The 21264-nt window shown below is 44.0% G+C and overlaps 3 protein-coding genes across 7 annotated transcripts; 2 read left to right on the top strand and 1 right to left on the bottom strand.

The window, feature by feature from the left end:
* Window positions 1-3226: 3226 nt before the first annotated feature.
* On the bottom strand, window positions 3227-7796 carry LOC136478481 (pyruvate kinase isozyme A, chloroplastic-like). The gene is made up of 6 exons (XM_066476952.1): window positions 7096-7796; window positions 5713-5803; window positions 5389-5582; window positions 4912-5033; window positions 3983-4461; window positions 3227-3739 (listed from the first exon to the last, which is right to left on the bottom strand). The coding sequence occupies exons 1-6, from the start codon at window positions 7630-7632 to the stop codon at window positions 3438-3440; spliced, it is 1725 nt and encodes a 574-aa protein (XP_066333049.1). The 5' UTR covers window positions 7633-7796; the 3' UTR covers window positions 3227-3437.
* Window positions 7797-11612: 3816 nt separating this feature from the next.
* Window positions 11613-14670, top strand: LOC136479749 (large ribosomal subunit protein uL4z-like). Its single transcript, XM_066477529.1, has 2 exons — window positions 11613-12803; window positions 14336-14670. Exons 1-2 carry the CDS (start codon window positions 11703-11705, stop codon window positions 14447-14449), a joined length of 1215 nt encoding a protein of 404 aa, XP_066333626.1. The 5' UTR covers window positions 11613-11702; the 3' UTR covers window positions 14450-14670.
* A 1713-nt stretch (window positions 14671-16383) lies between these two features.
* Window positions 16384-20966, top strand: LOC136478450 (uncharacterized). Of its 5 annotated transcripts, none has more exons than XM_066476932.1 (5): window positions 16384-16707; window positions 16864-17004; window positions 18764-19121; window positions 19489-19539; window positions 20015-20966. In XM_066476932.1, exons 3-5 carry the CDS (start codon window positions 18780-18782, stop codon window positions 20594-20596), a joined length of 975 nt encoding a protein of 324 aa, XP_066333029.1. In that variant the 5' UTR covers window positions 16384-16707; window positions 16864-17004; window positions 18764-18779; the 3' UTR covers window positions 20597-20966. The 5 variants fall into 5 exon arrangements, with proteins under 5 accessions (XP_066333029.1, XP_066333038.1, XP_066333015.1 ...); XM_066476918.1 differs by having other exon boundaries at window positions 16386-16707; window positions 16868-17004; window positions 19486-19539; XM_066476910.1 differs by having other exon boundaries at window positions 16386-16707; window positions 19486-19539.
* The last annotated feature ends 298 nt before the right edge of the window (window positions 20967-21264 follow it).

Raw genomic sequence — 21264 nt, 5'->3', positions numbered from 1 at the left:
ATTGCATGCCTTAGTTCTAATGTTGGTAAAAATTAAAACATATAATTATCCTCTACACTAATTCTACATCACCGTGGGGCAGAAATAGAATTAATGCATGACAAAACTCAACATAATATTGACATTAATCAACGTTGGTTAGAATAATAACAATATTATAATAAGCTAAAAACGTATTCATTTTTCAAAATTAAATTCTCCCGTTGGTTCGAATTTAATAATGAAAATAACAACTTTAAATATGCAGCGGAAAAAATGAAATCATTTTCTTGAATTTTACCCACAGGGAAAAAATACTTTTTTATTTTCTTTTGAGCCAATTTCCATTTTTCAATTTTCCTAGAAAAAGAAAAATAGAAAAATTGGGCTCCCTCTTTACTGTTACTGGGCCCGAAGCCGGCAATTCGGCTCGGCCCACCACCTCTGCGCGGCGCCCGACCGCACCCAGGCCGCAACATGGGCCTGGACCGGCAAAGTGTCGCGGCCGCGTGCGCCCACCTAGGCCTCGAAAAGGCCCGCTCAATCTGAGTCGTCGGATCGCATCCGACGGTCGCCCGGCCGTCTCACCCGAACAAAAAAAGGCCCCGCCGACCGCGTCGGCCGAAACCCTAACTCCCATTCTACTCCTCCCCTTCTCTCTCTTAGTCGTGCGGAGCCCGAGCGAGAGCGAGCAGACGACTCGGTGCCGTCGCTGGCCCCCTCGCCGGCGAGCGCGCTCCCCAGCGGGTGAGCGCGCCACCGTCGGGCGGCCTAGCTGCGGCGCCCCTTTGGCCAGAGCTCGGCGAGCAGCGTCCCCGGCTCGGCCTTCTTTTCCCCGCACGCCGACGAGGCAGTAGTGCCGCGCAGCGACAAGGTAGGCCTCCTCTTCCCCTTCTTCCCCTTCGGATTTGCTTCTCTGTTTGTGTTCTCGGATTCAACCAATTGGGGATGGGATCAAAAAAACAGTGTTAGGGTTTTGGAATGGGCACTGTTCTTCTTCCCCAGTTGATTGCGGGTTTAGGGTTCGGTTTAGACTTAAAGCCGAGCCCTCCTTCTCTTCTTTCTTTCACCCAGTTAGGGTTAGGGTTAGGGAAAACCCTAGTCTGCTCAGATCCGAAGGGATCTAATTCGATTCTTTTCTTTTCTAGTCTGATTCTAGACCTTGCCATGATCTACACCTAGCAAAACGTCTCTGATACCATTGTTGTACACATAGTATCGATCTAGGTGTCGATCAGAGGGACTACTCGCTATTGGATGAACCAAAACCTAGGACACGTTCTAGACAGAGAGACATGAACACAGAGATGATGGACAAGGGCTGTCGAACCTGACACCGCAGAGGGGGAGGGTTCAGAGGACACCATCATGTTTGTTGGTGTAGTCGACGCACGGACAGTGACGGTCGGTGAAGAGGGCGATGAAGACATCGACGTCGATGGAGCGGGCGGCGTGGCCGGTGGCTTCCCGTCACTAGCTGCGCCCCTCTCTGATCGGATTAGGGTTTAGGTGTCGGTGGGGAGCTTGGCTCAGACGAACCTCGTGACTTGATCCGCCGGCCCCACCTCTATTTATTACGCAGTGTGATAGGGGGCTTCCAGTTATAGTGGGCTGGGTGCCCCCAATCAGGACGTGGATCAAAGGTCCAACTAGGCCGTTAGGCCTAATTTGAGATTAAGATCAATCTAACAGTCCGTGCCTGTGCCTGTGCCTGCCGTGCGCAGCTCAGCTCCCTATCCCTCTAGTGCGTGTCTCTGTCTCTCTGCGCGCAAGCAGCGGCACAATTGTTCGCATCCCCTGTTGCTGCCCGTATGGGTATGGTGATCGTGACGAAATCCGTAGCCGTCCAAGGCCATACATGCGGTCGTTTGGATAACCGGGACGGGTCGGGCACCATGATCAAGTTCGTACGTGACGACCGACGAAAACCCGGCTAGGCATCGCATCATGCGTATATGTACACGATGGTTTGTCGCCACGCTACGAGCATGCATGGCCTGGCCGGCCACAGTAGCCAGTAGGCCACGGCCCACGGCACGCCGCGTTAAAATCCGCGTGGTGGGTGGTAGGGAAAGATCGAGGGACACGGCGCATGCCCGGCAGTACTATACACGCACGCACCGGCACGGTGGCCGGACGCAGGGTCTTGGCGTCACGCGGCGCGTCCGCGCGGTGTAGCGAGGTCAATTGGGTTGAGCGGCGGGGCCGGTTGGATCTCGATTGGATGGTCCACTGATGGGGGTCGCGACTCGCGAGGGCATCGTCCGTCGTCTCGAGAGCTCACATCACACCTGCTGTCTGGCTGTTGCTTCCACGCAAAAGCGAGACACCGGCACTGTTCCCGTGATCCGGCGGCCCCCCTATTCTTTCTTCGTATCGAGTCATCCACGACGGGCGACGGAGACTCTGTCCACACCTCAAGCCTCGTAATCCTCATCAGCGTGTCGCGGCAACATCCATTTACCCCGGTTTTAGTTTTACTTTTACCTTTGGGAGGTCGAGTCAAACGGAAATATGGGCAGTGCAGAAGGATGGTTTGAGCTAATCATGACATCATCTTATCAATTACATGTACCGACAGTTAATAATGGTGGCGATGAAAATATGGCAAAGGTACAACTGTACAGGATACGGGGTTGATTTCTTTATTTGGAATTCCATGAGCACTTATTTGATTCATGGTTGTTGGCTGCAAAAGAAAATGTGGTTTTGGATTCAAAAAAAAAATGTTGTTGATAACATGGGCTGCAAAAAGAAAATGTGTCATGTCGCTGCTTTTTGTTGAGGCAAACCTTGTCACAGTAACATATTGTTCTTCGGGCAGTTTGTCTCGTATAAAAATAGGCAAACCTTTACTTTGAGTTTCTCCTCTTCAGCATTAACATGAAAAGGCAGTTTGTCTTGTATAAAAATAGGCAAACCTTTACTTTGAGTTTCTCCTCTTCAGCATTAACATGAAAAGGCAGTTTGTCTTATACAAAAAAAAAATCTGGACTTGACCAGTCTTTTCGAGATTAACAGTTTACCACCATCAACGTTGATGTTCACCCACCCATCATCTGTTTTTGCCCACCGCGCCTGTGCACATGGCGTATTTTTGCAGCCGCTGCAGCTGTGCTCCGACTGAATGAGTGAATAGGGAAAAAAACAAAGATTCTGCTACATCTTGCGCCAGAAGATATCAAATTTTGCTGTAGCTATTGCTTTACTTGAGGAAAATCATCGAGATTGGAACACACACAATAAAAAAGCTCTGTTCTGTTTGAATTTTGAAATGATCGAGTCCGAACCTGAATCACAACGATGCAAAATCAATATCGACATACAAAGAGTCTCGACATGAGCCAGAAACATGCTAAAGACTGTTGCCAATGGGATATACTTCAAATTATACAAACAAAAAAAGCTCCTCCTATTGTACGTTCCATTTCTGGTCAAGGAACCAGCTGATCCTATTCCTAGGGCACATTCATCACTTGGATGGACTGCAGCATGTCGGAGAGCGCGATCACCAGGTCTCCGGACTGCACCATGCCCCTGGCCTTCAGCAGGGAGAAGGTGCGGTTGAGGTTGCTCTCCATGTCATCGGACTCGCTGAGCCGGAATGGGATGAGACCCCACTGGAGGTTCAGCCGTCTCCTGACGGACATCGAGGACGTGAACGCGAAGATGGGGCAGTCGGGGCGGCATCGTGAGAGCAGAGAGGCCATGTAGCCATCCTTTGTGTAGACGAAAACAGCATCAACTCCTAAGTTGTTGGCTGTGAGTAAGCAAAGCACACAAGTTAGCACAAAAGGTAGGTTCAAATGTTTATGTAGATGCAGCCACTATGCACAAGGCAGGATGCAAAGTATCTGAACTAGTTCTGAATATATGAGACACAAACTAGCTTCAAGGTTAATCTCAGAGTCAGAAGCACAAATAGGATGCACTAAAATGCAGTAGTTACTTATATGCTTTTATAACAAAATTACAGTGGATAGTGGTGTAGTGCAGGGTATACCCATTTTGGCTGCTGAATTGCATATTTGCTCTGATATCTTATCAGAGAATGAAGAGGAGACATCTTGAAGCTCCAGCGCCTCGTGGCGCTTCTCCTCTCTCCACCACCTTTCAATCCTCAGGCTAACACTCCTAAGCACGCTGAGAGCCTTATCTGGATACCTCCCCATGGCTGACTCACCAGAAAGCATGAGAGCATCTGCACGCTGGCGGACTGCCTCAGAAACATCAGCAACCTCAGCCCTAGTAGGTGTAGGATACTCGATCATTGATTCCAGAAGCTGAGAAGCAACAATGACTGGCTTGTTGAGCTGTCTGCACATTCTAACTATTCTCTTCTGTATGGAAGGGACCTGTTCCAGGGGGATTTGTGCCCCCAAGTCCCCTCTGGCTACCATTATTCCATCTGATGCACGGATAATCTCCTCCAGGTTCTTCAGAGCATCAATGCTCTCAATTTTTGCAATGACCCCTATATCACTGGGACAAACAATGAAACAATTACAATTTAGACAACCAAGTAATAACTTGTAAATTAAATTAAAACATCACGTGTATGGTATCTAACTTCTAAGCCATTAAGTGTGATGGTCACTCGGCACATTTAAACCAGGGCATATAGACCTGCTACAGCTTTCAGTGTCCACAACCAAACTGCTAGTATGCAAATTATCAACCAAACCATTTAAAACAAAAAAAGGCAGATTCCACACTAACCACACTAATGTGCACAAACTCAAGAATTAGTTAAATACATGCACCGATACTTATCAAGTTATCATCCAGAAGCCAAGCTCATGACTAGTAAAGCACTACCTTTCTGTTTTGGAAAAAAAGATAATCAATATGTTACTATTAAACCCAGCTACATCCTACATGTGAATTGTGCATGTGACGAGGTGACAACTTTCAAAACATAATCCTACTTACCTTCCACGGCTCCGTGCAGAAATGTAACTCTTCAAATGATTAATTACTTCAGCAGACTTGACAAATGATACGGCGATGAAATCAACACCTTCAGCAATTCCAAAATCTATGTCAATCCAATCCTGCAAAGATGAGGTCATAAGTATAATTATTATCTCCATGTAGTGCCCAAGCCTTTATTAGCTACTGATTGATTGCACTATATAAGAGAAGAATATTTCACTCAATTTTACAGGCACTTCTTATCTTATTCTAGACTAGAAGTCCATAAGATAAAAGTTCCAGAGTGATCCAACCCTTCACATTCTTGAAACTAATTTTAGCCATTACGAAAAAGATCAGACAACCCAAGGGGTCAATATGGAATGGCATAAATTTACATTCGGTCTGAGCTGAATATCTACATTGAATGTTGAGCACAAAGTATGAGCAGCAAATTCCAAATCAAAGCAAGTGTTTTTTCACTATATAAATTACCTTTGATGAAATTGTAGGAAGCATAGCGTTCCTCTCTCGCACTACACTGCCATCGCGCCATATAGTAAGATTAGCCCGTGGCAGCAACAAACCAGGATCAGTGCAGCGGCACTTCACATCTGGCCCTAACTTTTCAATCACCTCAAACCTGGCCATTCCACCATCCACAAATAGTTCATCGCCAGCTTTGACATCTGGGTAGGGTTTTGATTATTTATTAAAGCAGGAAAATTATAGTCACATTAATGCATCGGAGTCATTTTGATACAGAAATCTTTTTAAAAAAAGTAGACTCAAGAAAGAAGATCAGCATTGATGGATAACCTTCAGCAAAGCCATCATAGTTCACATGAATGATTCGATCTGGGAGCGATGTGTCAGAAGATCTAACGCTAAATGTCCAAACTTCTCCATCCTGCAAAATCCAAGGGAAGAGTAAATTCTGATAAGTGATGACTGACAAGACTTGGTCCTAAAACTTCAGTACATTGCAAATTAGATGCACTGTTCTCCTAAATAGCCATTTAACCTGTTTAAACGGATGTTTTGCCTGTTTAAATTTCCGTTTAGCCTGAATAATGGCTAAACAGTAGGTGACCGACTGTTTACCATTTAGGAAAACACTAAGGCATCTCCCCACCCCCCCACCCCCTTTGAAGTACTCACAGTATGCATGCATTATCTAAACTCAGAGGTCTTTGTCATATCATGGCCTCATAACACATTTGTTATTTCTCTTGTCATAATTTAGTGGTTACTTTTTATCATGGTTCTAAATCAGACTTATTTTCATGCTAATACAATTTACAATACGGTCTGTACTCTCCAATTCAGAAAAAGTTTAATACTCAAGTCAACCCTCTCATGTTCCCCAACAGATTACACACTACTATCTCAACCTATAGTGGGAGACATGAATTAAAGGTAAACAGGGTTAATGAACAAGATTACTCCTAATGCTTTTGAAATAACATATCTAGCCTTAACAAGCGCAGCCTATGCAGCTGAGTTTGTTTTTTTACCATCATGGGTAGCTCAGATTTCCAACATGAAACTTTCGGTCATTTGTAAAACACATTTAAGAAGAAAAACATAATTTCAGGACACATCTTAGTAAATGAAACTCAGGAGTGCCATCAGACAATTTCTCCACAGTTTACAATATGGTCTCTACTCTCTAATTCAGAAAAGTTCATAGCTCAATTAGCCCTTTAATGTTCCCCAACAGATTACACACTACTATCTCAACCAATAGTGGGAGACATGAATGAAAGGAAAACAGGGTTGATGAACAAGATTACTCCTATTGTAGTTAACTCTAGTGCTTTTCAAATAACATATATAGCCTCAACAAGTGCAGCCTATGCAGCTGAGTTCGTTTTTTTTTTCCTCATCACAGGTAGCTTAGTTTTCTAACATGAAAATTTCAGTCATTTGTATAACACATTTAAGAAGAGAAACGAAATTTCAGGACGCATCTCAGTAAACGAAACTTAGGAGTGCCATTGGATAAATTCTCTTCAGATTTTACATGCTAAACCTCATCATGACTAACATCACCTTCGTGGGGTCATCCTCACGAGATCTCATCAGATGCACGAACGACGAATCAGTATATCAGTCGCGCATCATTCAGTGTTTAAGCATGGAATGAACCTAGGAAGGAGAAGGAACGAGATAATAGCTGAGGCAGGGTCGCGCGCTGACCTCGGCCTTCGCGGAGGGCGCGCCGCCAAGGTCGCCCATGTGGATCTCGCTGCCCTCGGTGTCCATCATCACGGCGACCGCGAAGCCCTTCTCGTCGTTGAGCCTCCGGACGGCGCGGATGACCCCGCGGTGCCACTCGCGGTCGCCGTGGCACATGTTGACCCGCGCGACGTTCATGCCACCGACGGCGAGCGCCTCGATCTCGGCGGCGCCGCAGGTGGCGGGGCCCACGGTGCAGACGAGCTTGGTGCGGCGCGTGCTCCGGAACCCGTTCTCCCGCAGCTCCGCCTCGGTGGCGGCGTCCACGTCGATGGCGGCCGCGGCCGCGGCCACGGAGGAGGCCGCCGCCCACGACACGTGTACGCCGTTCGTGGCGGGGGCCGGTTCGGGGAAGGAGGTGAGGTCGGAGGACGAGGCGGCCAGGCGGCGGCGTTGGGGGCGGAGGTGGGAGGGGACAGGGAGGCGGTGGTGGGAGGGGTTAGAGGGTTTAGAGGGCGTCGGACCCTGGAGGTGGAGGGAGCGGGCAGCGGTGGCCATGGCTGCCGCTGCGGCGGCGAGGCTGGTCAAGGGAGGCGGCGGTGTGCCGGCCGGCGTGGCTCCGGCTTTGGGAGTGTCGCCCACGGCAGTTCTGTGCTATGGACGAATTGAGGTGAAGCAGGAGCGTAGCAGGACGCTTGGATGTGCCAACGGCGATTTGTCAGATTCGGATCTACTCGTACTGCCGTGGTAGCCGGTATATAGCAGTATAGCACTACATCAAACGTCCAAGGTCTAAACACATGTATTTAAGCTCGATAGCCTTGCTCTTGAGAGTAGCGTAGAATCCTTAATTTGAGTGGACATGTTTCACACTAAAAAAAGTTTGGGTGCATTTTGCAGTTTTTGCTTATCAAAGATTCTTTATGTAGCATATAGAAAACTAAGAAAATAAGTATTTCTTCATATCCGTATTATATGCTTGTTACCTTGTAAACTCGTGTACTCCAATAGGATGGTCGAGCACTAATTGACCCTGATCACTTCGCAACATGATGATTTCAGGGAATGTGATTCACATTGTTTATTGAATGGGAAGTGAACACTTTTTAAGCATTAATTACCAACTCAAAACAAAACAATGGAGCTGTTGGCAATGCTTAGCTATGTCATATGACTTTGGGTTTATCCCAAACCACAGTCCAGTTTTTCTCTGGCAGTTTAGAATTTAAATAAACTAACAAGAGATAGAATGAAATATCCTTTTCTATATATAAAAAAGGAATCTGATGTTGTTCTCTTTCTCCATGCAGCTAACTGCTACCATGGCCACAATTTTCTGTTACTTTGCGGTTTAATTATTTCCATTCAACATGATTCATGTTGTTTTTTGACTCTTCGTAAGCATTTCCAGTTGCCAAGGTTTCAATGCAACTGTCTTCTGTTTTCAGCCTCATGTAGCCATAAGCATTTCCAGTTGTCTTCTGTTTTCAGCCTCATGTAGATAAGTTCAACAATGTTGCCATTATTTTATTAATGTGAGTTCTTATTCAAAAATGTTAACTGAATTCAGATAATTAACTATACATGATTTTGCTTACTAAAGGGGTCCATAAGCATGCCTTTTCATTTCTACTGCATCAGCATGTAGCTTGAGACTCACAAGTCGCAAGTGTGGCCATTAGGTAGCTGCAGCTCTTGTGTATTGATCTGTTTTTATCAAATTGATCTGATATTCAGTCATGATTATTCTTTTGCCTTCATAGAATGGTGCATCCTCAACTTATATTCTTTGATTTACAGCAATTTCAGTCACTTGCTTATGGTGATGATTTCTGTTACACACGATGAAACAGGGGTTCTAAATGTCTGGATGCTGGAATTATTGAAAAAAAACTTCCTAGAAGAGCTAGATATATCAAATAATAAATACTATTGCTCTGCTGCTTGAGTTTCAGAAAAGTCCACTACCTGAGGTCACTTCTAGGTGCATTTTCCTGTGCTACAAAAGGTGCTGAATAAATGCTATTGCTCTGCTTCCTTATTCTTAATATTGATAAAATATGGCATATTAGTGGCTACTACTTGCTACTCGAGGCCGCACTAGGTGTGGATGATAAGTTCACTTGGGCCTGCGGCTGATTTGCAGGTGGCTGCACACGCCGTCATTTGCGACAGTGTCTTCACAAGAGGTTTCAGTTTCCAGCCCGCGGAAGTGCAGGCTTATGGTAAGGACTCTGCTTGTGGTTTTTTCGTCTTCGAAATCAATGCTTATGTTCTCTTCCTGAGTCAAGAAACGATTACCATGGAAATGGAACCATATGACTGTTCATTAGGCAACATGCATGATGTCTTTTCTCTTTTTCTCCTTGTAATAGCCATTTGTGGAGAGTTTATCTAAACTTAAAGCTCCAGAGAGGTGTGTTTGGCTATCTTCTGTTTTGAACTGTATTTCAGGGCTAACTTATTTTGGCTCGCCAAAAGGAGCAATCTAACATGACAGTTTATAGCCCAAACCACTTATATGCCCTCTGTCCACTGAATCTCTCATTAATATTACCATTTTCGAAGTTGATTCTTAATCTTGCCATGATGTCCCTATATATCTGACATGTGTTCCAACATCCTAATAGAAAAAAAGATACTGTAGTTTTGTAACATCATTCACATCTTGGTATATTTTACTTTTCACGTCTCCAAGTTTAAAATCATTACTTAGCATTACATTATTGCAATTTTCTTTAAAAAAAGTCTAATGTGCAGGCACCCCATGTATGGACATATATCTGCAAAATCTGCGCATATGCTGGGCCAACGTGCAGTATGCCATCTTCTCCTATATCAATACTAAAATTATTTATGTGCCATTTATCCTTGTAAATATTCTCGTGTGTTGCAATGGGAGAAAACATACCACACGATTATATGTATTGACATTGACATCATCCATGCTATGAGCCTTCTCATGAATAGAATTTTGCTTTATTTAAAGGGAACAATAGATTGTTCTAGAATTTTTATCTTGTTTTGCATTTTGTCGTAGTGTTAGCACGGGCACACTACTAGTGTATTTAAGCTCGATAGACTCGGCAGACATGCCTTTGGTCTGACGAGGAGCCTTGCTCTTGAGAGTAGCGTAGAATCCTTAATTTGAGTGGACATGTTTCACACAAAAAAAAACAAACTTAGAGCATGTTTGGATTCATTAGCACTAAAAATTAGCTAGCATGACATCGTGTTAGATCCACCTGCTAATGGATGGTTGGATAGTGAGTTCAAAGTGTATATGAACTATTAGCACTTATTAGTAACCATAAACCAACTAATGGAACTAATAGTTAGCAGTCGTCCAACTAATAATTAGTAGGTTTATTAGTAGATCTATTTGAATCTATTGGTACTAATTTTAGTTTGTGCCTTAATCGCACAAGTCATACACGCATCAGAAAAGCACAATTCGTGACAGAGCTAGTTTGTCAAGAATCGAAGTTATCCGCACATACATAGAGATCATTTTACTTAGTTATTAGATTTGTGCTCTTGGAAAACCTTATCTTCTAGACCCATCGTAACCTTGGATACATGGTCCCGTTCGCTTCACTAAAAAAACAAGCCGAAACATTGTTCCGACTAATTTGATGTGAGAGAAAAACGTTGTTCCGGTTGAAAAAAAAACAAGCTGAAAAATACGGATTATAAGAGAAACGAATAGGGCCCATGGTCTTGACAGCACTTCAGTTCACCACTTCACCTAGACGTGCTTGAAATCCGTATGGTTATATTGGATGAGTGTCAATATGGTCTGTAGACATGTTTGATAAAAAGAGAAAATGAATGCTAAATGGGTGGTTAGTGGAAGAAGAAAAAGAGAAAAGGAATCAATGAACTTACTAGAGGTAGATGAAAACTGGGAATAATCAATTTCTATGTTTCATTGGAAAACCACTTCGAATACGTGGATATCGAGTGTAAACGGGATAACATCTCTACATAGCATTCGTTATCAAACTAAATCTAACTATTATTTATAGGTGATTGCAACTAAGGCTATTCCTACACTAGCTTCATTCTTATTAATCGAGCTGCCAGAGCCACATAAGTATATGTGCTGACGTGATATATTTTTGCGAATTAGACATGGTATTTTTTTAGAAGTTGGGATAATTATTGATTTGAGGAATATTTTTTCATGAACAATTGGAGATGCTCTGAAAGAGAAGATGTTTTCATTTTTTTCGCAAAAAAATGTGTGTGTGTGTTTGCAAAAAGAAGAAGTATTCATTTAGATAAAATATCTTCTACGCCATTTTCCAAACAGTTGAAAACTGCATTTGGATCAGATTGATGTCAACCTTGTACAACAGTTTAATGCCACGGGAACCTATTAGACGCGAGAATGAACAATACGTGGGAAAAACCTACCAAGCCCAGCCCATCAGCACGGCCCAATCTAACCTGCTCACCACCAATTCCTTCGCAAGTCAAAATCAACGGTCCAGATCTCACCTCCCAAACCCTAGACCTCACACCCCAGTTCTCAACTTCTCATATACGATCACTCCCTCCCTGCCTCCACCCTTTCCACCCCGCCGCCGAAGCCACCGCGCCGCTACCCCTCGCCGCCGCCAAAAATGGCCGCCGCCGCGCGCCCCCTGGTCTCCGTGAGGGCCCTGGAGGGCGACATGTCCACGGACTCCGCCGGGGTCCCGCTGGCGGACGTCCTCCGCGCGCCGATCCGCCCGGACATCGTCCGCTTCGTCCACAAGCTCCTGTCCTGCAACAGCCGCCAGCCTTATGCGGTGTCCTGGCGCGCCGGCCACCAGACCTCCGCGGAGTCCTGGGGCACGGGGCGTGCGGTCTCCCGTATCCCCCGCGTTCCTGGCGGTGGTACCCACCGCGCTGGCCAGGGAGCCTTCGGCAACATGTGCCGTGGCGGACGCATGTTCGCGCCCACCAAGATCTGGCGCCGCTGGCACCGCCGCGTCAACATCCACCTCCGCCGTGTAGCCATCGCCTCCGCCCTCTCCGCCACCGCCGTCCCGTCCCTCGTCCTCGCCCGCGGCCACCGCGTGGAGTCCGTCCCCGAGCTTCCGCTCGTCGTTTCGGACTCCGCAGAGTTCATTGAGAAGACCGCCCAGTCCATCAAGATGCTCAAGCAGCTCGGTGCCTACGCCGATGCTGAGAAGGCCAAGGACTCCGTTGGCATACGCCCCGGCAAGGGGAAGATGCGCAACCGCCGCTACATCAACCGCAAGGGACCCCTCGTTGTCTACGGCACTGAGGGCTCTAAGATCGTCAAGGCCTTCCGCAACCTCCCTGGCGTTGATGTTGCCAATGTCGAGCGTCTCAACCTGCTTGACCTCGCCCCTGGTGGCCACCTTGGCCGGTTCGTCATCTGGACTGAGTCCGCGTTCAAGAAGCTGGATGAGGTGTACGGTACCTTCGACACGCCATCGGCGAAGAAGAAGGGTTTCGTGCTCCCGAGGCCCAAGATGGCAAACGCTGATTTGTCCAGGCTCATCAACTCCGACGAGGTGCAGTCAGTGGTGAAGCCCATCAACAAGGAGGTGAAGCGTAGGGAGCCTAGGAAGAACCCGCTGAAGAATATGGCTGCAGTGCTCAAGCTGAACCCGTACCTCGGTACTGCACGCAAGATGGCAGCCCTAGCAGAGGCAGCACGTGTCAAGGCCAGGAAGCAGAAGCTTGACTCCAAGAGGACCAAGCTCAGCCCAGTATGATAATCTTCTCTTCCTTTTACATTTTATACGTCTGTATATAGATGTTCATAGTATTGTACATTAATTGTTGTTATTTAGCATTGTATATTTATTGCTAAAGTACTGTACCATTTCTTTGTCATTGATTGTGTATTGACATTTTCTATGCAGCCTAATAGTATAGGGTATGGTATATTTCTTGAATTAGGTTGTATTGTGTCATAGCTTAGGTCGATTGTTGAGATTGGTACTATTTGTTCCTAGTTTCTAGATTGTGTTGATATGGTTAGCTAACATGCATGTGACTGAACCTTTATGAGGAACTGTTAACATTGATGCTGCATTTTTGGTGTGCCACTCAAGCTGTCAATTCTTATTGCTGGATTAGCCCTATTTCACAATGCCCTGGGAGTTTGCTAGTTCAGATAATGAATTAGTTGTTAGCTCTAGTTTGTGGTGAATCATGTAACCTTCTGCTACATGGAACACACCAAGTTACTGTTTCTCTAACTAATAAATTAAATCCATGAAATATGTCTTGACAGTGTATTTGTTTGGAACTATAGATTTTAATATAGGTTTTGTATAAATTTTGTCAGAGTTTGAGATGTTTAACTTAGGACAAAACTAAACAATCTACAGTGCAGCTCCTTAGCAGCTATACATTTCACAGTAGCTTAATTATTTCCACTATAGATTTATCTTCAAGATGTGAACTGAATGACACATGGTTGTTTCACCTCTTGCTGATGTTCTTGGTCATAGACACATTCACTCTGTTGTCAGTTATTTTGCATTCCTATTGCTGTTCACATAGGTTAGATGAACTGTGCATTGCATTTCACCACTAAATTGTTTACTTGTAATATATTCCATTTCCAATATCCTCTTCCTAGTCAATCTGGCTAGATGTAATGTATATCTAGATGCATACTGCATAGAAAAATTTTGTACCTAGAAATGCCAAAAAGACTTATAATTTGGAACAGAGGGAGTATCTCATAATGCAAGTGATGTGCTGATCATGTCTTTGTATCCTTGACAGTGTATTTGTTTGGAACTATAGATTTTAATATAGGTTTTGTATAAATTTTGTCAGAGTTTGAGATGTTTAACTTAGGACAAAACTAAACAATCTACAGTTCAGCTCATTAGCAGCTATACATTTCACAGTAGCTTAATTATTTCCACCATAGATTTATCTTCAAGATGTGAACTGAATGACACATGGTTGTTTCACCTCTTGCTGATGTTCTTGGTCATAGACACATTCACTCTGTTGTCAGTTATTTTGCATTCCTATTGCTGTTCACATAGGTTAGATGAACTGTGCATTGCATCTCACCACTAAATTGTTTACTTGTAATATATTCCATTTCCAATATCCTCTTCCTAGTCAATCTGGCTAGATGTAATGTATATGTAGATGCATACTGCATAGAAAAATTTTGTACCTAGAAATGCCAAAAAGACTTACAATTTGGAATAGAGGGAGTATCTCATAATACAAGTGATGTGCTGATCATGTCTTTGTATCCTCCTTACAGGAGGAGGCTTCAAAGGTTAAGGCTGCTGGAAAGGCGTGGTATAAGACCATGATCTCAGACAGCGACTACACGGAATTTGAGAACTTCACCAAGTGGCTTGGTGTTACACAGTGATTGTCTGGGTCAAACCCTCGTAGTTTGTCTAGTCAGAAATTATGATTTTGTTTTCTATTGTCAAATGTCGCTTGTTATTGGTATCTTCAGACATGATATCTCGTTTTGGCTTTCGTAGTTTTTTACCGCTGGATTTTTACTTCCAGATACCTATGACATCTATTATGAGAACGAAGTATGTGCAATTTTCAATACTCTATGTGCCTTTGTTTGTGGCTGTATTGGTTACTCTAATTTACATGGTCAGTCATGTTGTATCTTTGTCGTAAGGCATACCTGATTGCAATGTACTCCATTCCCAATTATAAGAAGTTTTGGCTTTTCTAGGTACATTGCTTTAACCGTGTATCTAGACATTGTGTATCTAAGTGTAAAGCAAAAGCTATGTACCTAGAAAAGCCAAAATGTCTTATAATTTGAAATGAAGTATTTGGCTATGTTTCTGTATGCATTGTTATGTGCTCTTTTGTTTCTTAGGTGTATGGTATATATATATGATGCTTTGGTTCCTCGTCTATTTTGGCTTGACAGCAATGGTTTCTGATGAAGGATGTGGTTCTGCGTTGCTTGTTCCGTTTCTTTGAAGCATCGAACTGTGTGACATTATTTGAAGCATCTCTTTCTTCAGTTCTTGCCTTTTTCGATTGTGGAGCATCTCTAAGAGCCTTTGTAAATCTCTTTCTCTAAATCATCGTTTGAAGAGTCATTTTGCATAAAAATCATTTTGTATATCTTTGCACTCTTCAATAGTTTCTCTATATCTCATGCGCACTTTAAAGAACCATTCATAGCATTTAGGAAGAATATGGCGAGTCTTTTGGAGATGCTCTAACCACGGTTCAAATCCCTAGTTCTTCAAAATTGAAGATTTTAAAGTTGATTGTAGTATAGCCGTATATGTAAGATTGAAAGTTGTGTGGTTGTAGATTATTCTAACTGGTCGATGAATCAACCTGTAAAATCGCAGAATTCCATGCCTCCTTTTGCGTGCAATCTAGTATAATAGAAATTGATTGGCCTCTGCTTCTGATTTGAGACTTAGCATAAACTAGTGAAATCTCTACTCAGAATTTATTTCGCTGCTTGGCAAAGCAATCCAGCTAGCTACACTTTTCTGCATATTCTCTTTCTGAGAAAGTGGAGAGCTTTTGCGCTTCTCGGATGTGGATGTCTCACTCTCATCTCATCCCCACTTTCACCCCTGCAACTTGCCAATCCACATTCCACCATCTACCCATCAAACTTGCCTCTTGTCTGATACCTTTGCTGTTCAACTCTCTTTCATAATCATAAACTAAGAGTTTGGTAATTCTTAAGGTCAACATTTTCACAGCTGTCTAAAAGCTCACTTGTGAAGGGCGAAAAATATTATTGGTCTTTGAGATGGGCTACCGTGTAAATCAGATCCATCTGTTGTCTCCGCTAAAATAAATTAAACACAGGAGCAGAATCCAGTGAACATGCAACATAAAGGATAGCATGCCTTGTTCCTGACACCATTTTGTGGAACGTTTCTCAGCAGAGACCACCATTTTGTATGCCTTGTTCCTGACACCATTTTGTGGAACGTTTCTCAGTATAGGCCCGTTCAGTTTACCTTGTAATCCGTACTATTCAGCTTGTTTTTTTAGTCGGAACATTGTTTTTTTTCTCACAACAATTTAGCCAGAACAGTGTTTTTCAACCAATCCTGCCAAAGTTTTAGGAAGCCGAACGGGACCATAAAGACCACAATTTTGTGGTGCTAAAAACTAAAGGGATACTTGTAGATTTGAAACGTTTTTCAGTACACGGACAAGTGCTGTAGATAAGCTCCATTTCGCGAGGTGTCATCATCAGAATGATAGTAACTTTCTGCAAGCAACTGTTCCTTTTGGTACACGGAGAGAGCGATCTGGACGGCATAGATGGACGCAGAGGGGTCGTCAGAGTTAGCATTGGCGAATAGGGAATCTATCTGGGTTCGTCCATCCAACTGAATACTATCTGTAGGATGGTGACATCGGATGAATCCATGAGGCAACCAATTGGGTTCCATCCAGTCATAAATTAAACCAAACTAATTTTAAGGTAGCAGTTTTAAAAATAAAATTAAAAAAAAGAAAAAGAAAAGGAAGCAGGATCCAAGAACTGAAGTAAAGAACACCCCCTGCACACAGAACATTTGCAAGGCCACGCCCCCCCCAAGGCTCCAACTCTAGCGTGAGTGGCGTCCCGATCGCTTCGTAACCGCCTGATTAATCCGTCCCTCCTCCGAGGTTAGTCTCCGACTGGTCTTCAAATTTCTCTCCAATTTTTTTTTTCTCCACATGCAATTTGCCTTTGCTATTCTTGGAGTCCGGTGGTGGTAAAATTTTTCAGCTCCTTTTTTTCCCTTCTTTTTTTTCTTCCGCTGACCTGAACTGCTGTCCCAGCCAGGCTTTCACCTCGCGGCTTAATCCCAATTGGGTTGGCTGGAGCGCAACCCAGTTGGGGGTTAATTGGGATTGCTACTCCGCGGCTGCCCGTCCCTCGTGTTCTTGGATTGGCGAGGCGAATCGACTGGTTTCCTGCAGGTGAGGACTGAGGACTACTCACAGCTATTCGATTGGAATGGGATGGATTGGATTGGTTCCTTGCGCGCTCGATTCCGCCGTCTTTTCTAGATTGCGCGGTAAAAACAATGGATCTTTTGGACTTCATGTTCCTGAAACCGATTCGAGCTTCTGCTCTTAGTTTCCAGTTCGAAATCTCAATCAGATTTTCTGCAGAGTGATGTCTTCATACGCGTTCCTTTCTTGCTGTTCGATCCTTGACGCCCAATGTTTGAGTTGTTACAGGCTGCGAGTGTTCATAGTTTGATGGATTCTTATCGTAGCATTTAAGTTTGGTTTTCAAGCTGGAAATCCCGATCGAGGAATCCGGTTATTAGGACTGAAGGTAAGTCTAGTAGGTAGCTGTTACATGTTCTTCGTTTGCCAAAACTAACCCCCTTTCTTACAAACGTAGTTCATCCGTGTTCCTTTCTCTTGTTGAAAATCCTGCGTGATATCATGGTCCAAGTTGGATCTCTTTTATGGTTACATTACTGTGATGTTTCCTACTTTCCTTGGATCATGGATGAATTGATTGGTTCATCCTGCCAGCCATGTAAAATTTTCTTTTTGACTTGTTTTAAAGGTGTCTAATTTGGTAGTTCCTACGTTGAAATTAACACTATTCTGAATCCGTGTTATTAGCCTTGAAACTGAACATGGATCTTTTTCTCTGAATTGGAGTTGACTTCTCTGTTGAGTCCTTCTTTTATTAGTGTATATGGATGCAGCTGATGGAGCTTTTTGTTGTTTATTAGATCTCGTGTGATCCTTCCAGCTTGAATTTCTCTCTAGTTTTTGTATCATGTGGGATTTATCTGCTATATCAATGTTTTCAGTTGTTGGTCGCAATCAGAAGGTGATATTTACACCAAGGACTAAATTTAGGAATGTGTTAGGTGACAGAAGAACGGAGGAAACTATTTTTTTATTTCAGAAGAATGTGGAGGCAATCCTTTTTCGATTTGGTTGGCTCATTTAGTTGCTCCATGAATCGCTGCATCAGGATGACTTATTTTCTCCAATTAGATCTTGAATCTTCTCTAGCCATGAGCACAGAGCACCAGATGTCCGATTACGTCGAAAATCTTGTTTCTTCCAATGATTCTGACAGAGAAACAATAGTGCTTGGTTTGATCTATTGACATTCTCATGGTTAACTTCAACATTCTCTGTATCCCTTGCCTTCTTTTTATTCTGCATCTTTGTCTTCATTCAGATGTCTGCACAGTACCGTGTTGTTTGTTACTTGGTAGTTGGTACTTGCATCCATTGGGATGGTAGTGGACTAGTCTTTAATCAGCTGAACATTGATGTCATTATGCTGCTCTTTTTTAAATAAAAAAAGCTTTGGGTAACATCAGTATTGAGAGCTTAATATGAAAGTGATACTGTGCACACATCTGAATCAAGATAAATAAACGGAATAAAAGTTCATGTATTTGTGTCAAAAAATACTTTTGGTAGGTTTCAATAATACATCACATGGAAACTGTGTTAAAAATACTGTTTTTGAGTACCCCGTTGTTGCCAAAAAAATTATGTGTGACTGGAGGTGCATTCAGATAAGATTGAATATATGCCAGAACATAATGAGTTTCACGCATTCTTCTGTACTTGGATCCTACATTGAGAAACTGATAGTTTTGTTATCGTGATGCCTTTGTGATCTACATTTGTTTTCTTTTCATTCCTCCGGTGCTACTGTATATTCTGACCTCTTCCATTTATCTTGGGCCAGCCTCCTGGGTAGAATCATGAAGCTGAAAAATAGTGCAGTGGAGACTTTTAAGGACAACAATATGATTTTCACTTCTGAAGGAAATTTCCACTCTAAAAAAATGCGAGAAGACTATGTTGCTAGTCCAAACCAACCAGGTGTTCTTTGGACAAGATGCAAATGGATAATTGGAGATGTAACTGAAGTCTTGGATCGCAACACATGGAAGCTTGGAAAGATCTTAAAGATGCTAAAGAACGATTACTTTGTTATCAGGCTTGCTGATTGCATCCAACTGAAAGAGTTCCACATATCTAGCTTGAGAATTCCACGTGGTCTGGAAGCTCCTCAAAGCAAGCCCTTTCATGCAGCAGATAAGGTAACAGTCACTTCCTGGGAGTACAAAGTTGCCCTGTTTCAAATTTACCTGTTCATGTGTCATACACGATTGATAGCCCATAATTCTTGTAAATTTGGCACTTAGGATCTTTGATTCATCAGGCTTGGCTTACAGCAACATTTGCATTTTGTGATTTTGGTGTCCTCTTAGTTTCATCAGTGCTGAACTGTCGAGCATCATCAATAGTCCTGTTATATTGTATTGAGTGATTCCTTATGTTATTGAGGGGAAATGCCTCACAGACTTCGATTGTTTCCAGTAAATTTGTTTATTATCTACATGGTTTATTATCTTTTATTCTCTTTTCGGACCACATAAATGCATCTTCTTTGGTATAATGTAGCAGGTGGAACTAGGAAATCTATCACAGCTTGTCACACATCAGAATTGTGTCATGGTATGTTCTCCTTTTAAGTTAGAGTTGTTATCTTGCTCTCTCTTATCTGTTTTTCGGAAATAGAAGTGAAGTTATGGTTTTGCAAGTCTTTGTGCAGTTCGTTTGAGGCATTTCACCTCAGGCCTTGTTGCATTGCATCGTTGAGCATCCTAGATTCTTACATTCGGGAGCCATAGAAACTCAGATGGTGATTATAGCAGCATGTTGCTGACTTGAGCTGCACAATCTGAATGGCTGCTGTCAGATATGATACTTCACTCACAGATGTAGGATTTGTTTGCCACCAGAGTGCCGCCAATCTTGTAGCTTTTCTTTCTTATTAGCAGTTTGCGACTGCCGAAGAAAATGTTTTTTTTTTAAAAAACAAAATGACTGAAGCTTGAAACACTGGGCCATCTTTTGCCACCATTGTGTTGTGCATTTACCGTGTTTCTGTCCAAACAGACGATCTTACCGTTGCTCATCTCCCTTTCAGGCCACCGGACGCGGTAAACGCCGACCTGCTGATGGCGCAAGAGCTGTGCAGCAGATGGGTCATCGAACAACCTACGATCTGGGGAGCAGTGGCAAGAAGCGGAAAGCAGCCGCAGATGCCTCTTGCCATCCGAGCAGAGCAGCAGCACACCCCCGGAAGGTCGCCGCAGCCTCCAACCTGAACGGCGGCATGACCGACAGCTACCTGCAGAGCTCTTCACAGGCCATAGAAGACGCCGAATGCTCGGTGGCCAGCTGCAGCGTGAACGACCTGTACCGCCGCAACGGCGGCAACGTTAAGCGGCGTCGGGACGCCGCAGGGTGCCTCCCTGACGACGCCATGTCTGCGTGCCCGTGCACGCCCGGCGACAGGGAGGGGGGCGCCGACCACGACGACGAGGAGGAGGCCGCGGCGGGCGTGCACGGGCTGGAGCTGGAGGCGTACCGGTCGACGATGCGGGCGCTGTACGCGTTGGGGCCGCTGACGTGGGAGCAGGAGGCGCTGCTGACAAACCTGCGCCTGTCGCTCAACATCTCCAACGAGGAGCATCTGCTCCAGCTCAGGCGCCTACTGTCCTCGTGATCGTTGGCACTTGGCATTGTCAGCCACTCTGGTCCTGGCCTTCTCTGTCGTCTCCAGCGTCAGGCGTCGGCCATGCACGTCGGCTTCGCCGGCCGAGCGCCGTCCTGTTCGACGAGCCTCTTGCTTTTACTGTTCTTGCTATTACAGTACATGGTTCTCCACCATCTTTGTCTAGTCCAGGTAGAATCCTATGTTTACCGGTGTCGACTCGAGATACGGATGTATACAGGGAACTCAGAGAGAGACGCCTGCATCTTTCTCATGCCTTGTGTATCCTTGATATATTCTTGCTTGTAAATGCAAACATGTTTACAAGTTTTTCTTTGAGGGACCATGTATTTACAAGTTCTTAATTTACTTGTGGTTTACTGTCGACAGAATATCATCGGCAGTCCTCTGAGAAGTATCCCACGAAGGTAGATTGATTGGCAGAGAGGTGTGTAATGAAGAACAAGAAGGCAACAGAGACACACGAGTTAGACAGGTTCAGGCCATCAGTATGACGTAATACTCTACTCATGTGGCCTGTTGATTTGTATTGGCTATCGTATGATATCGCGTGAGTTTGGAGGAGGTCCCTGCCCGTCTTATATAGTTTGGGGGGGCAGGGTTACAAGTCGGTCAGATATGAGAGATAACTGGAAAGTAATAACAGATTACATGAATCT

The sequence above is a fragment of the Miscanthus floridulus genome, chromosome 1 (assembly GCF_019320115.1).
Source record: "Miscanthus floridulus cultivar M001 chromosome 1, ASM1932011v1, whole genome shotgun sequence".
NCBI classification, from domain to species: Eukaryota; Viridiplantae; Streptophyta; class Magnoliopsida; order Poales; family Poaceae; genus Miscanthus; species Miscanthus floridulus.
The sequence above is the reverse complement of the archived record's forward strand: the minus strand, read 5'-3'. Positions and strand labels throughout refer to the sequence as shown.

Excerpts from the sequence above, each read along its gene's own strand:
- LOC136479749 (XM_066477529.1), top strand. The coding sequence starts at position 11,703 with ATGGCCGCCGCCGCGCGCCCCCTGGTCTCCGTGAGGGCCCTGGAGGGC. Across the intron at positions 12,804-14,335 it reads AGAGGACCAAGCTCAGCCCA|GAGGAGGCTTCAAAGGTTAA; the intron begins GTATGATAATCT and ends TCCTCCTTACAG.
- LOC136478481 (XM_066476952.1), bottom strand. The coding sequence starts at position 7,632 with ATGGCCACCGCTGCCCGCTCCCTCCACCTCCAGGGTCCGACGCCCTCT. Across the intron at positions 5,034-5,388 it reads TTCCTACAATTTCATCAAAG|GATTGGATTGACATAGATTT; the intron begins GTAATTTATATA and ends TCATCTTTGCAG. Across the intron at positions 3,740-3,982 it reads CAATTCAGCAGCCAAAATGG|CCAACAACTTAGGAGTTGAT; the intron begins GTATACCCTGCA and ends GCTTACTCACAG.
- LOC136478450 (XM_066476918.1), top strand. The coding sequence starts at position 18,780 with ATGAAGCTGAAAAATAGTGCAGTGGAGACTTTTAAGGACAACAATATG. Across the intron at positions 19,122-19,485 it reads CCTTTCATGCAGCAGATAAG|CAGGTGGAACTAGGAAATCT; the intron begins GTAACAGTCACT and ends GGTATAATGTAG. Across the intron at positions 19,540-20,014 it reads CACATCAGAATTGTGTCATG|GCCACCGGACGCGGTAAACG; the intron begins GTATGTTCTCCT and ends TCTCCCTTTCAG.